At 41.8% G+C, this 13198-nt stretch overlaps 1 protein-coding gene across 2 annotated transcripts in view; it reads left to right on the top strand.

The window, feature by feature from the left end:
• The window catches only part of SLIT2 (slit guidance ligand 2), a 417531-nt gene extending 405356 nt beyond the window's left edge, over positions 1–12175 (top strand). The window contains exons 34-37 of one of the 2 annotated variants that reach the window (XM_049886437.1): positions 1820–1974; positions 7665–7956; positions 8877–9088; positions 10377–12175. In XM_049886437.1, coding sequence (XP_049742394.1) covers positions 1820–1974; positions 7665–7956; positions 8877–9088; positions 10377–10618 — 901 coding nt within the window. In that variant the 3' untranslated portion in view covers positions 10619–12175. The remainder of the gene's footprint in view (positions 1–1819; positions 1975–7664; positions 7957–8876; positions 9089–10376) is intronic. The other variant, XM_049886436.1, reaches the window with a different exon arrangement.
• Positions 12176–13198: the final 1023 nt, after the last annotated feature.

The following is a 13198-nucleotide window of genomic DNA, read 5'->3' as shown; positions in this document are numbered from 1 at the left end:
TTTCTCTGCCAATTTTAATGCTTTTAAATGTTAGGATAATTAATGTGTAGGAGGCAAACATGTATTTGCATATCTAACATTTATTGTTTTTTAAAAGGTGATGTCTGAGGCAAATTATCAAAGATCCCTGCTCAAGAGAACACTTCTCACCGTTTAAGCCAGGAAACTTTCAAACGTTCTCACAGTTCTGCAACATGGCTCATATTGTTCTCAAATCACACAAACTTTTTACTCTATGTCAGGACGCAATAGAATATGATTAGATCCACTGGTGGTGAGAAACATTCAGAAATTTCAATAAATATTTCTATCATTGTCCAGGCTTGACCCATTTGTATAGGAAGTATTAATATTTCGGGGTAATCTCCCTATCATATACTCCGACGTTTCCATTGTGAGCTTTGTTTTTTATACCTTCCCAGTCAATATCTCAGTAAATTAGCTCTTGAGTCTTTGCTGTTTACTCTTTGGTGCCAGTTTCCATTATGACATGCTATTTTGCCATATAACGAAAGCTAAGTATATTCCTAACACTGCACCTTATGTTTTATTTGGTCCTGTTTTCATCTTTGCCTGATGAAACACTAGAGAGTAATTTTAAAACTATGTGGCAACTATTTATTTTGCATTCCAGTTGCGTCTTCTTTTTCAATCCTCATTTTCAGTTTACCTCATTTTCTTAAATCTTTTTGTTTTCGTCCATTTTATATATGGATTTCCATAAGCCGTCTCAACTCTCAGTTAGAATAATAATTGTAAGACCTGGCCCTTTAAAGTTACTGAGATGATGGTATTAAATGTTTTGTATGATCTTTTATTCCTACTTCTTCACTGAGCATAGACTTCTTCACAGCAGTATCACTCGATGGCCATCCCTTTGAAAATGCAAGGAAAGTTAAGAGAATCTTATCAGTTACCAAATTTTGAAAAGTCCAAAGTTTCTGTCGATTCTTCTTATATTTGTGTGTGTGTTTGATTCCGATAAGTTTTAATGTACAGGGTTTCAGAGAGCAAAGCCAACTATTTCCGAGCATCAAAGCCTCTAGAGTATATTTGGCATAGTTGTAGCTTCATTATTATCTCTTGAATACTATTTTGAGTAATGATCAATAACTGAGTAAATGGAATTCTAAACCAAAAAACCAAACCTGTTGCATTGAGTCAATTCCGACTCATAGTGACCCTATAGGACAGAGTAGAACTGCCCCATAGGGTTTTCGAGAAGCAGTTACTGGATTCAAACTGCCAACCTTTTGGTTAGCAGCCAAACTCTAAACCAGTGCGCCATCAGGGCTCCAGCGGAACTTTAACCCACTGCCGTTCAGTCATTTCCCACTCATAACAACCCCATAGGGTTCCCAAGGCTGTAAATCTTTATAGAAGCAGACTGCCACACCTTTCTCCCAAGGAGCTGCTGGTGAACTAGAACTGCTGACCTTTCATTTAGCAGTCAAGTGCTCAACCACCATGCCATCAGGGCTCCTTCAATGGAACTCTAGTGGCCTTTAAGAGCAAATGCATAAATTATCCTTTGTAATTCCTACATATTGGGAGAATGTGACTGGATAATGATGAAATGTACTCATTTCTACTTCTCCCAATAGGTGAACAAACCTATTTGTATCCAGTTCCAAAACAGTTTGATGATATCTCCTTTTTGATACCTTTTGTAAAAAAATCAACTACTGGTCGTTATCTTCATTGACGTTATATGGGAGCATCTTTTTCCCAAGAAGCACTAATTGAAGTTTGTATTACAACCCTTTTTCTTTAACAAAACAAAAATGGAAGGATCAGCTAAGCTGTTTTTACTTTGCAGTGTGGAGACAATCAATGATGGAAACTTCCATATTGTGGAACTGCTTGCCCTGGATCAGAGTCTGTCCCTCTCCGTGGATGGAGGGAGCCCCAAAATCATCACCAACTTGTCAAAGCAGTCCACTCTGAATTTTGACTCCCCACTCTATGTAGGAGGTAAGATCTCTTCCAAATTCCAATGGGTCCCCAAATCCTGTGATTCTCGTCACAGACTAATTCTGAAGATGTTGGCCCCTGGTACAGTGGCCATTAACCAATATGGATCAATCATTGTCTTCAAGATGGTCAAAGAGAATACAACAGAAAAAGTCTTAGATGGGTATTAGGAGAGCATCCTTACAATCCCAATGCTGGGTGTAACTAAATGTGTGGTTGGAATAGAGAAGGACATTCGTAATCCTTTTGTGTCTGTTGTCATGCTAGATGATTTACACACTATATCATTTAATCTCATTCTTGGATCTAGTCTATAGAAAAACAAAGTTGGTTAGAGGTCAAATCAGAGAATTAGGAAGATGGTAAACAAGGTTGATGCAAACTGGGGAGGACATGACCCACCCGACCTCCCCAAGGAGGCAGATACTACCCTGCTTCTGTCAGGTGTTGACATCCTGGAATTGCTGCACTACCAGTGGCTAACTCTCGTATAAACAAAAACCAAGTAAAATCCGTTGCCATCAAGTTGATTCGGACATATAGCGACCCTGTAGGACAGAGTAGAACTGCCCCATAGAGTTTCCAAGGAGCAGCTGGTGAATTTGAACTGCTGACCATTATGTACGGGGTAGACTAATTTTCAGTGAAATTGGATGAATAAATGAGTGAATGAACTAATGTACAAAATATATCGAGATAGCAAAGTTGTTGTTTAACTAAGGCTTAGAGTGAATGAACAAGGGGGTTGGAAAGTTAGGTTAGGGCTTAAACTATAGAGTGACCTTACTTTTAAGAAACCAGGAGGTAGAAGAGTAAATAGATGAGGCACAGAGGTATGAGCAACGTTCTGTAGGAGACCAGAGGAGAGGGCCCAAAAAGGAGAGAGCTCACCCTCTTGCCCCTTTTGGAGGAGTAAATGTAAACTAGAAATGTAAAATTTCAAAAATCAAATCCAAAGATCCAGAAAGCAGATTCCCATTGAATTGAGTCGCACGGAATTAAAGTGGATGAATTGATTTGAATGGTACAATTAACTCATTTTACAAAGAAGGAAGCTAAAACCTAGACAGGTCTATTATAACTGATTTCCTCACTAAGATAGATTGTTACATGAAATTTGCATTGTTGTTGGGTGCCTTTGAGTAGGTTCTGACTCAAAGTGACCCTATGTACAACAGAACACTGCCTGGTCTTAACACTATCCTCACAGTCGTTGCTATGTTGCAGCCCATTGTTGCAGCTACTGTGTCAGTGCATCTTGTCGAGGGTCTTCCTCTTTTTCGCTTACCCTCTATTTTACCAAGCATGATGTCCTTGTGCAGGGACTGCTCCCTCCTAATAACATGTCTAAAGTATGGGAGATGAAGTCTTGACATCCGCACTTCGAAGAAGCATTCTTGCTGTACTTCTTCCAATTCAGATTTATTTGTTCTTTCCTTTGGCAGTCCGTGGTATAGTCAATATTCTTCACCAAGACAATTCAAATGCATCAATTCTTCTTCAGTCTTTCTTATTCATTGTCCGGCTTTTGCATGCATATGAGGTGATTGAAAATACCATGGCTTGAGTCAGGGACACCTTTGTCCTCAAAGTGACATCTTTATTCCCTTCAAAATAGTAACATAGGGATGCTACACAATTAATTCAACCTCTGAAAGCCTTACCTGAAAGCGTGTTTTGGAATTGTCCTGAAAGTTCAGAGTACTTCTTTTTTAATAATTTCAGCAGTAGATGATCTTAACACTTTGATAGAGATTTGATGTTTGGAAACAGTCTAAAGTCTTTGGTTCATTTGAGTAAATACTTATTGAGCACCTACCGTATGCTGAGAATTTAGTTAATGGATACGTAAAGGATCCAAGGTGGGACAAATGCCCGTTCTGTTCCCAGTGGAGTGAGGAAGGCAGACAATGAACAAGTAAATATAATGCAATGTAACCAAAGTATTACGTATTAAGTCTGCTCAGCAAGTTGACTGATCTAGTTGCTTCTAGTTACTCACAGCTATGAGACTCATCAAAAAAACAAACCCCTTCCATACTCGCATGTACTACACATAACTGCTGTTTCTTTGGGTAGGAAGAAGGTCACACCAAAAAAAAAAAAAAAAAAACCCAAAAAGTCACACATGTCCCTTTAATATGAGAACAAAGAAATGATTTTTACTGAGCCCATGCTGTGTGCCAAACGCAACCCTTCCTTTCAGCCTTAATCCTCTGAGATTGCCAGGCCTTTCCTCCAGTCCATTTATTACCTAGTAAACAAAAGGATAAGACCTGCACATAGAGATCTCTGCCTGTGTCACAAATCCCCTCTTGATGGCCACCATCGCATAAGACCTCAGTCTTGATACCTGGTCCCTTTATTGTTATTCTGACACTTGTAGCTTTTCTGAAAGCTGAAAACTGTTCAATAAATTATCTGTTGATTGATGAATTGATTGGAATCCAGCTGAATAGAGGAAAGTCTAATTTAAGTCTGCTTTAAAAAATCATGGCTCTACTTCTGTTTATTAATGAAAACCTAGTTTCCTAGTCAGCAATGGGCCAACTACATGAAAGCGTTGGTGAGGATTGTTCTTGATGTTCACATATCCCATGTAAAGTTGAACATGTATGTGATGTTTCATTTACAAACGACTGTGGTCAAAGCTGAACCTTTCATAATCGTTAGCTTTGAGAAGAAAAGGAACACATTTACTAATTGTTTCCTCCTGCTGGGGAGCTTTACCGTTCTGTGTTTCGTCTTGACATGTGTCGTATGTGTGTTGTACCTCCATCGAAATGAGCTATTAGTTTTGAAAGAAGTTCATGTTTAACCTCTGAAGAAAGGCCCATAAACGTGCATGTATTGAAGTCACAAGTTTATGACAGATGGCTATAATTAAATTAGAAAAACTTATCCCAGAGCAAGGAATTTCCTGTGACTAGTCCTTTTCTGGAAATGGTACATTTCAGCCTTTTGACCCTGTTCTACAAAGCTACCCAGTTGCCTAGGCCAGACAGATATGGATTGAAAGCCTGTACTCAGGAAACTTGGAAGCCAAAGGATCTTGCAAAAAAACCTAACCCATTGCTGCTGAGTCAGTTCTTACTCACAGCAACCATATAGGACAAAGTAGAACTGCCCCACAGAGTTTCCAGGGAGCACCTGGTGAGTTCAAACTGCTGACCTTTTGGTTAGCAAACGTAGCTCCTGACCACTACGCCACCAGGGTTTCCAAGGACCTTGCCAAAAGAAAACCAAACCCATTGCCATTAAGTCGATTCCAACTCATAGCAACCCTATAGGATGGGGTAGAACTGTCCCGTAGAATTTCCAGGGAGCACCTGGTGGATTTGAACTGCTGCCTTTTGGTTAGCAGCTGTAGCACTTAACTACTACACCACCAGGGTTTCCAAGGACCTTGCAGATACCTGCAAATGACACCTACCTATCAAAAATGTGTCCTTGGACTACCTGCATCAGGATCATCTGAGCTGATTATTTCTAAATGTCTAGACCTCATGTCCCACCTACAGGATCAGAATCTCAGAGTGGTGGGGGGTGTCTTAGTTATCTAGTGCTGCTGTAACAGAAATACCACTAGGAGTGGCTTTAACAAACAAATTTATTTTCCCACAGTTTAGGAGGCTAGAAGTCCAAATCCAGGGCACCAGCTCTAGAGGAAGGCTCTCTCTCTGTGTTGACTCTGGGGGAAGGTCCTTTTCAGCTTCTGGTGGCATCTATCTTCCCCGATCTGTGTCTTTTATGGCTGCTTGTTTAATCTGCCCTTTTAAATCTCAAAAGAGATTGACTTAAAACACGTCCTACACTAATACTGCCTTGTTAACGTAACAAAGAAAACCCATCCCCACAGGTATAGGGGTTAGGATTTACAGCACCACGTATTTTAGGGGGACACAATTCAATCCATGACAGGGAAGAGTGAAGTCTGGGAAGCTGCCCTTTGAACACGCTCCTTCGGTGGTTCTTATGAGTAAAAAAGCACAGCAATAACCACTCTGGTCAATCTGTTAATTTTATAAATGAGAAAACTAAGCCCCAGAGAGATGAAATAACCTGGAGAAGTACACACAGAATGAGCAATAAAGACTTTTGACCTCTAGTTTAGTGGGTTTTTTACATCTAGCTATCTGATGTGATGCCCGCTAGGGCTTCAGTGAGGCTCCTTTGAATGGGAAAGGAAGCAGTGGTTCAGGCAGGGCCCCAGATAGAGCTGTGAGTCTTGATCTTTATAACCAAGGTAACCCCTTAGAGAGTGAGAGCCTGGGCCTTCCCCAGCCTAGAAGCTACACCCAGTACCTCAGAGTCCAGGCACAGCAGGACACAAGGGCTGTGGGAAGGGAAAGCAGCTTCTCTGAGCCCCCGGGCTCCTCCTCCTTTGCCCACTGTGACCTGGACAGTCGCCTCACATAGGATCCCTTCCAGGAGCTATTTCAGGGCTTGGATTCATCCATGGAAAGATTCCTCAGTTTTGCCAAAGTGAGAGTTACCAGATGACTGTCACTGGTGGACTACACATACACAAAGATTGCAAATCTCTGTTTTCGGAGGAATTTTTTTTCTTTTTTTTTTTTTGGATTCCTGATTACTTGGAAGATGAAGGCTTCACTCTCAATTAGCAAGGCGGGGAAAAAAAAAAAAAAAAAAAGGATGTGAATGAGGTGCTGTCAAGATAGGAACCAGGGCTGTGCTCTTCAGGCACTCACGTCCATGGCCTGGCAGAGACATTGCCAAGGATGGGCTGGATTAGCTGCTAGTTTAGAATTTGGCAGGGAATCTCCCTGTGCAGCCCTGCTCTCCTCCTCTGAAACTGTGTGCAGGACCTGAGTAGGGGTTGAGGAGGTTCATCTCATCACCGTAACTCTAACTTTCTGGGTGACCTTGAGCATAGCATATGAACTCTCCGCCCTCTGGGTCCTTCATCTTTAGGATACCCATTGCCGTCGAGTCGATTCCTGTTCATAGCAAGCCTACAGGACAGAGTAGAACTGCCCCAGAGGATTTCCAGGGAGCACCTGGTGGATTCATACTGCCTGCCTTTTGGTTAGCAGCTATATAGCTCTTAACCACGATGCTGCCAGAGTTTCTGATAAGGGGCAAGAATTGGTCAAGGTCTTACAAGCTCTGCTCCATGGAGCTCTGGCTATCAGGGATGAGTGTCCAGGTAGAGGGGAAGAGAGGAGGGAGTAAACAGTACTAATCCCTCCCCAACAACCTTAAGATTTACACTCCGCTATTATTTTTATTAGGGTCTAGATAAGCTTTTTTTTTTTTCTGAAGAACAGATTTTGATTAAAAAAAATAACTTTGAAGATTGATTACCAGTGAACTAGCTTCATTTTTCTAGTAGTGCATGCGAATTGCCTGGAGCATCTTCAAAACAAAACAGAGTGTGTCCCTTCTTTCCTGCCATCACCCAGGTATTCTGATTAAGTAGCTCTAGAGGGAGGTCCCAAGCATTTGTGGTTTTTAAACCCCTCCCCCGCCCATGTTATTCTGACATACGCCAGGTTGAGAACCACTAGACTGGATCTTCTTAGTTGCCTCCAACACTGAAATTCCATGGTAATGATATCTGGTCCCCCAAAGGAGATCCATTCTGCTGGAAGGGCCCAGAAGGTCTGGCTAGCAAATGGCTAAGGAGTCCCCTAGACCCTGACATCTGACCTCCTGTTCCTCCCCAGGCATGCCCGGGAAGAACAACGTGGCAGCCGCCCTGCGCCAGGCCCCTGGGCAGAATGGCACCAGCTTCCATGGATGCATCCGAAACCTGTACATCAACAGCGAGCTTCAGGACTTCCGGAAGGTACCCATGCAAACAGGCATCCTGCCCGGCTGTGAGCCATGCCACAAGAAAGTGTGTGCCCATGGCAGGTGCCAGCCCAGCAGCCAGTCAGGCTTCACCTGCGAGTGTGAGGAAGGATGGATGGGGCCCCTGTGTGACCAGAGGACCAATGACCCCTGTCTGGGAAATAAGTAAGTTCAAACTGCTGGATAGTTAAACACATGTACCCTAACCTTCAGAGCACAACCCTGGAAAGGAAGGGAGGGAGGGAAAGAAAGAAGTCAGCCATTAGCACCAGGCCCTTCATATTCAGTCAATCATACTCCCTTTTTTCTTTTTTTTCAATTGTTTTATTGTGGTAAAATATATATAACAAAACATTTGCCAATTCAGCACTTTTTATATGGACAGTGACGTTGATTACGTTCAGCATGTCGTGCAAGCTTTACCACTATCCTTTTGCAAATTTTTCCACCACCACTAACAGAAACTCAGTGCCTCGTAAGCAACCAGTGCCAGTTGTCATTAAGTCATTCCCAACTCATGGTGACGCCATGTGTGCAGAATAAAACTGCGCTCCGTAGGGTTTTCATGGCTGTTAATTTTCAGAAGTAGATCTCAAGGAATTTCTTCCGAGGTGCTTCTGGGTAGGTTTGAACCGTCATCAACCTTTCAGTTAGCAGCCAAGCATTTGACCTTTTGCACCATCCAGGGACTCCTCTAAACAAAGGCCCTCCCTGCTTCTTGCCTCTCACCCCTGGTAACCACTAATAAACTTTGGTCTCTATACATATTCCTATTTCATATAAGTGGGAGCGTACAGTATTTACCCTTTTGCGACTAATTGTGACTAATTTCACTCAACCGAATGGTTCGTCCGTGTTGTGGTATGTACTGTATCAGGACTTCATTTCTCCTTATGACTGAGTAGTATTCCATTGTGTTGATGTACCACATTTTGTTTATCCATTCATCCATTGGTAGATATTCAGGTTGTTTCTACCTTTTGGCTATTGTGAACAGTGCTGCAGTCAACATTGGTGTACAGCTCCCTCCATTCTTATCTTCTCCACCTAATGCATTTCAATTCCTGCAATTCCCTTCCTTGCAGGTGTGTCCATGGTACCTGCCTGCCCATCAATGCATTCTCCTACAGCTGTAAGTGCCTGGAGGGCCACGGAGGTGTCCTCTGTGATGAAGAGGAAGATCTGTTTAACCCCTGCCAGGCCATCAAGTGTAAGCATGGGAAGTGCAGGCTTTCAGGACTTGGGCAGCCCTATTGCGAATGCAGCAGTGGATACACTGGGGACAGCTGTGATCGGGGTAAGTCAGCCTAGCCGGGCTCCTCCATCTCTTGGGAAAGCAAGAGGGGCTCCCATCTTTGAAAAGAGACACAGATAGAGGAGAGATATGAGGGAATATCAGGCCTTTGCAATTATTGCCGATGCAGCTATTGATTTCTTTTCAAGTGTTAGGAAGGCTCGAATCAAAAAAAGAAAAACAAACCTTTGCCATCAAGTCAGCCCCATGCCAACTCATGGAAATCCCAAGTGTACAAAGTAGAACTGCTCCATAATGGTTTTCTTGGCGGTAATCCTTATGGAAGAAGATTGCCAGGCCTTTCCTCCATAACACCGCTGGGTGGGTTTGAACCACCAATCTTTAGGTAGTAGTGGAGCACAAACTGGGACCTTCCTTAAGAAAGTACCAGATGTGAAATACCCTAAACCTCCACCTCAAGATTTAACACAGCCTACAGATATCTTCTCACAATTTCCTTTGCTATGAAAATACTTCTTACCTTCTGTAGAAGCACGTTTGCTTTACTTACCTTTTCCTTATGCCTGCTTTTCTCATCCGTGTTACTACTTCATCTCCTTGTACAAAGAAGACGGAGTTAATAATTCTGTTTCTGGTTTTAGTACAACATCACCTTTGGCCTGAGAATCCGCTGATTTACATAGCACATTCTGCGGGTGAGAGGGATGGAAAGAGGCTGACATTTTAGCCCACCTTTTCCTCTGTCGTGTGTCTGCACACCCAGAGCTTGCCTGGCCTCCACTGGTGCGTGTGTTGTTGTGTGTATCCGAGGGACAGGACAAGAGGAACGTGCCCTTGGAAGCTCGGAGCAGATGTCTCTTTTTGAACTAGTTTATACCAGGGTAGTTTATGAAGTTAGTGAAATGTTCCTTGTATTAAGTAACAGATTGATTAATATTAAACTCCAGGTCTAATAAATTAAATTGCATGCTCTCTGAAACTGCTCCCTGTGGTAAACAAAACCAGCTGTTAGTAATGTAAAAACAGGAGATGTGTATTTTTGCAATAAAGGAAAAGATTTAGGAATCCAATTTCCTTGTCAGGGCAATAGCATTGTATTTATAGTCCATGTATAGAAATTCACTTGGCAGAAAATAAAGGCCAAAAAGAAGTATTTTTCAAAGAGTCGCAGGTGGCGCCACTCGCCGGTAATATGTAATGTAAGCATGACGCTAAAAATTGCAGTCATGAAGTTATGAATCCAGCGTCTGCCCAACTGAGTTCTGGACTCACTCTGCGTAATTTGTAACAACTGCTCTCAAAATGTGTGTGCTTTTTTGTTCTTCTCTAGAAATCTCTTGTCGAGGGGAACGGGTACGAGATTATTACCAAAAGCAGCAGGGCTATGCCGCTTGCCAGACCACCAAGAAGGTGTCCCGATTGGAATGCCGAGGTGGCTGTACCGGTGGGCAGTGCTGTGGGCCTCTGAGGAGCAAGAGACGGAAATACTCTTTTGAATGCACTGACGGGTCTTCGTTCGTGGACGAGGTTGAGAAGGTGGTGAAGTGCGGCTGCACAAGGTGTGCCTCCTAGGTGCCCCTCTGGCAGCTTTAGCCCTTGGAAAATGTTGTCTACTTATTGACCATGTTGGACTAATTAATGCTTCATAGTGGAAATATTTGAAATATATTGTAAAATACAGAACAGACTTATTTTTATTATGAGAATAAAGACTTTTTTTTTCCTGCATTTGAAAATAAAAAAGAAATGCTTGAACTGAAGCTTCCCCTACACTGGAGAAGTGTGAAGAAAGATCTACCTGGAGGCATGATTACTGCGACGGGAACCACTGTTATCTCAGATTTATCTTCGTAACATGCTGAAGACAGACAGAAGCACATACTCAAGGACTAGACAGCCTACTCTGCATGGATGGGAAATTGCCCAGAACGTAAACCTCACGTGTTCTCATTCACATCAATGCTGTTTGCAAGGACAGACCATACCCGTGCGTGTGAGTGAGGAGCTAAGCCAGGGGAATGGAAATCCAGAATCCGTAGATACAACAAATAGTTGAGGAATATTTTGTGCAAAATAGGAAATGCCCTGAAGATCTGGGTTCCATTCATAGCAGAAATGTGAGCGCTAAAATTGATTTTGCCTTCTTTTTAAATGTCAGCATGTTCGCAAAAAGCACACAGAAGTGTTCATCTGCCATTTTCCAGTATTAATTTTTTGTTGTAATATAAAGGAGATGATAAAGAACCAATAGATTATTGATAAATAAATTAGTAATAATATGAATTTTTGTTTCTATGAATTCTAAACAGCCCTATACAGTATTCAGTTTCAAGGAGAAATATTTATTGTATCAAAGTACATTGTACTTAACATTTTAGGCCATCCTTTTGCTGTTTCTCGATGCTTTAATATATATTAATTTATAATTGTCCTGATATTTTTGTACATTTTTCAAACTTAAAAATCAGGATGTTTTTTGTTTTTGTGTTTTGGCAATAGTACTAACATAGGGTGTTATCTTGGGATAAATCTGTGTTGGTCCATTTGTTTACCTTGACATTTGACTGCTGGTGTCATTGACCTACTGCCCTCATCCAGAACACCTGCAAGAAGTATGTAAAGTCCAAGGAAAATGCAAATCTATGAGTGAGGTGGTCATTGTACGGAAAGAAAGGCCCCTCTTTAGCCTATACTCACAGAAAAGAAATGGTATGGAGCAATCAACACTAGAAAGTAGACATTCAACAAATTAATATTTCCATGAATTTTTTCCCTTTGTTGGGGGGTTGGGGTGGGATTTGGAAGAGAAAAAACTGTAATGTCAAGAACTGTGACTTTTTTTTTCCCAAATAATAAAACTCTTTTATTCCCTTTATGTTCCCATGTTAACATGTTTGCTGCTAAATTCCAATGTAGAATTGATAATGATTTATAGTGGACTTTGCTTTTCCCTCATTGAAATCCCAGGGTACCCTGTAAAGATGCAGATGTTTCTTTCCAACAACTTTTTTTTTTTTACCAAGGAAATTAGATGTACGTGTATAATTCAGTGTGCTTTGTCTTTATCCAGACTAATATCAGTTACACTACTGATGTTTGTAAATTAAACAGATATTTACTTCATTAACAGCTTGGTGGTTTTCTTAGAAACTGCACAATATTTGGAGGTCCCTCCTTAAGGTTTTGTTAATCAAAGTGAGAAAGACCAGGAAAGGAAACTTTTACCTTTTTGTTGCCGGAAATTGATTTGAGATTAACATTATCACATCTGGGGATGTCGGGATGACCACATGGCAGACATGAAGAGAAGAACACACGCTCTGCTAGGAAAAAAAAATACATATGCAATTAATTTCTTCCAAAAAAGTTATAAAGTGAAGTCTATCTAAACCACAAATGGTGTATTTGGTGTTATTGGTGGTTCTCTTTTCCCCTCAACTGGAATCAGATGGAAAACAACAAAAGGCGAAGAGTATCTTTCTCCACAGGCCCTTTCAAGTAAGGGTTAGTAACATCAAGGTATGTCCTCAAGAACAAGGGACAGCATTGGCTGCAGGAAGTATCAATATTCGTCCACCACGTAAGATTTTCCTTGGTTTCCTGAAGAAGGTCACACGTGTGCACACACACACGCGCTCAATCGTTTATTCATACTTATTTAAAATGTCTTTCATTTTAGTTATTGAAATGTCACATTGTTGTTAGTTGCTCTCCAGTTGATTCTGCCTCGTGGGGGCCCATGTGTGCAGAGTAGAACTGCTCCATGGGGTTTTTAAAGCTGTGACCTTTTAGGAGCAGATTGCCAGACCTGTCTTCCAAGGCACCTCTGGGTGGTTTTGAACTGCTGACATTTTGGCTAGGAGTTGAGCACTTACCTGTTTGCACCACCCAGGAACTCCCCTTAAAATAAACCTATGGGATCATAGGGAGCCCTAGTGGTGCAGTGGTTAAGAGGTCAGCTGCTAAACAAAACAGCAGCAGCTCAGATCCACTAGCCACTCCTTGGGAGCCCTATGGGGCAGTTGTACTCTATCCTATAGGGTCACTATAAGTCAGAATCGACTCAACAGCAACAGGTTATAAGGGACCATTGTACTCCCTGTTTTGCACGGGTACACGCAGCATGAAAACAGCGGAGCAGAATTCCACCTC

Source organism: Elephas maximus, chromosome 5 (genome assembly GCF_024166365.1).
Source record: "Elephas maximus indicus isolate mEleMax1 chromosome 5, mEleMax1 primary haplotype, whole genome shotgun sequence".
In the NCBI taxonomy this organism is placed as follows: Eukaryota; Metazoa; Chordata; class Mammalia; order Proboscidea; family Elephantidae; genus Elephas; species Elephas maximus.
Note: the sequence above shows the minus strand (reverse complement) of the source record. Positions and strands in the feature narration are given on the sequence as shown.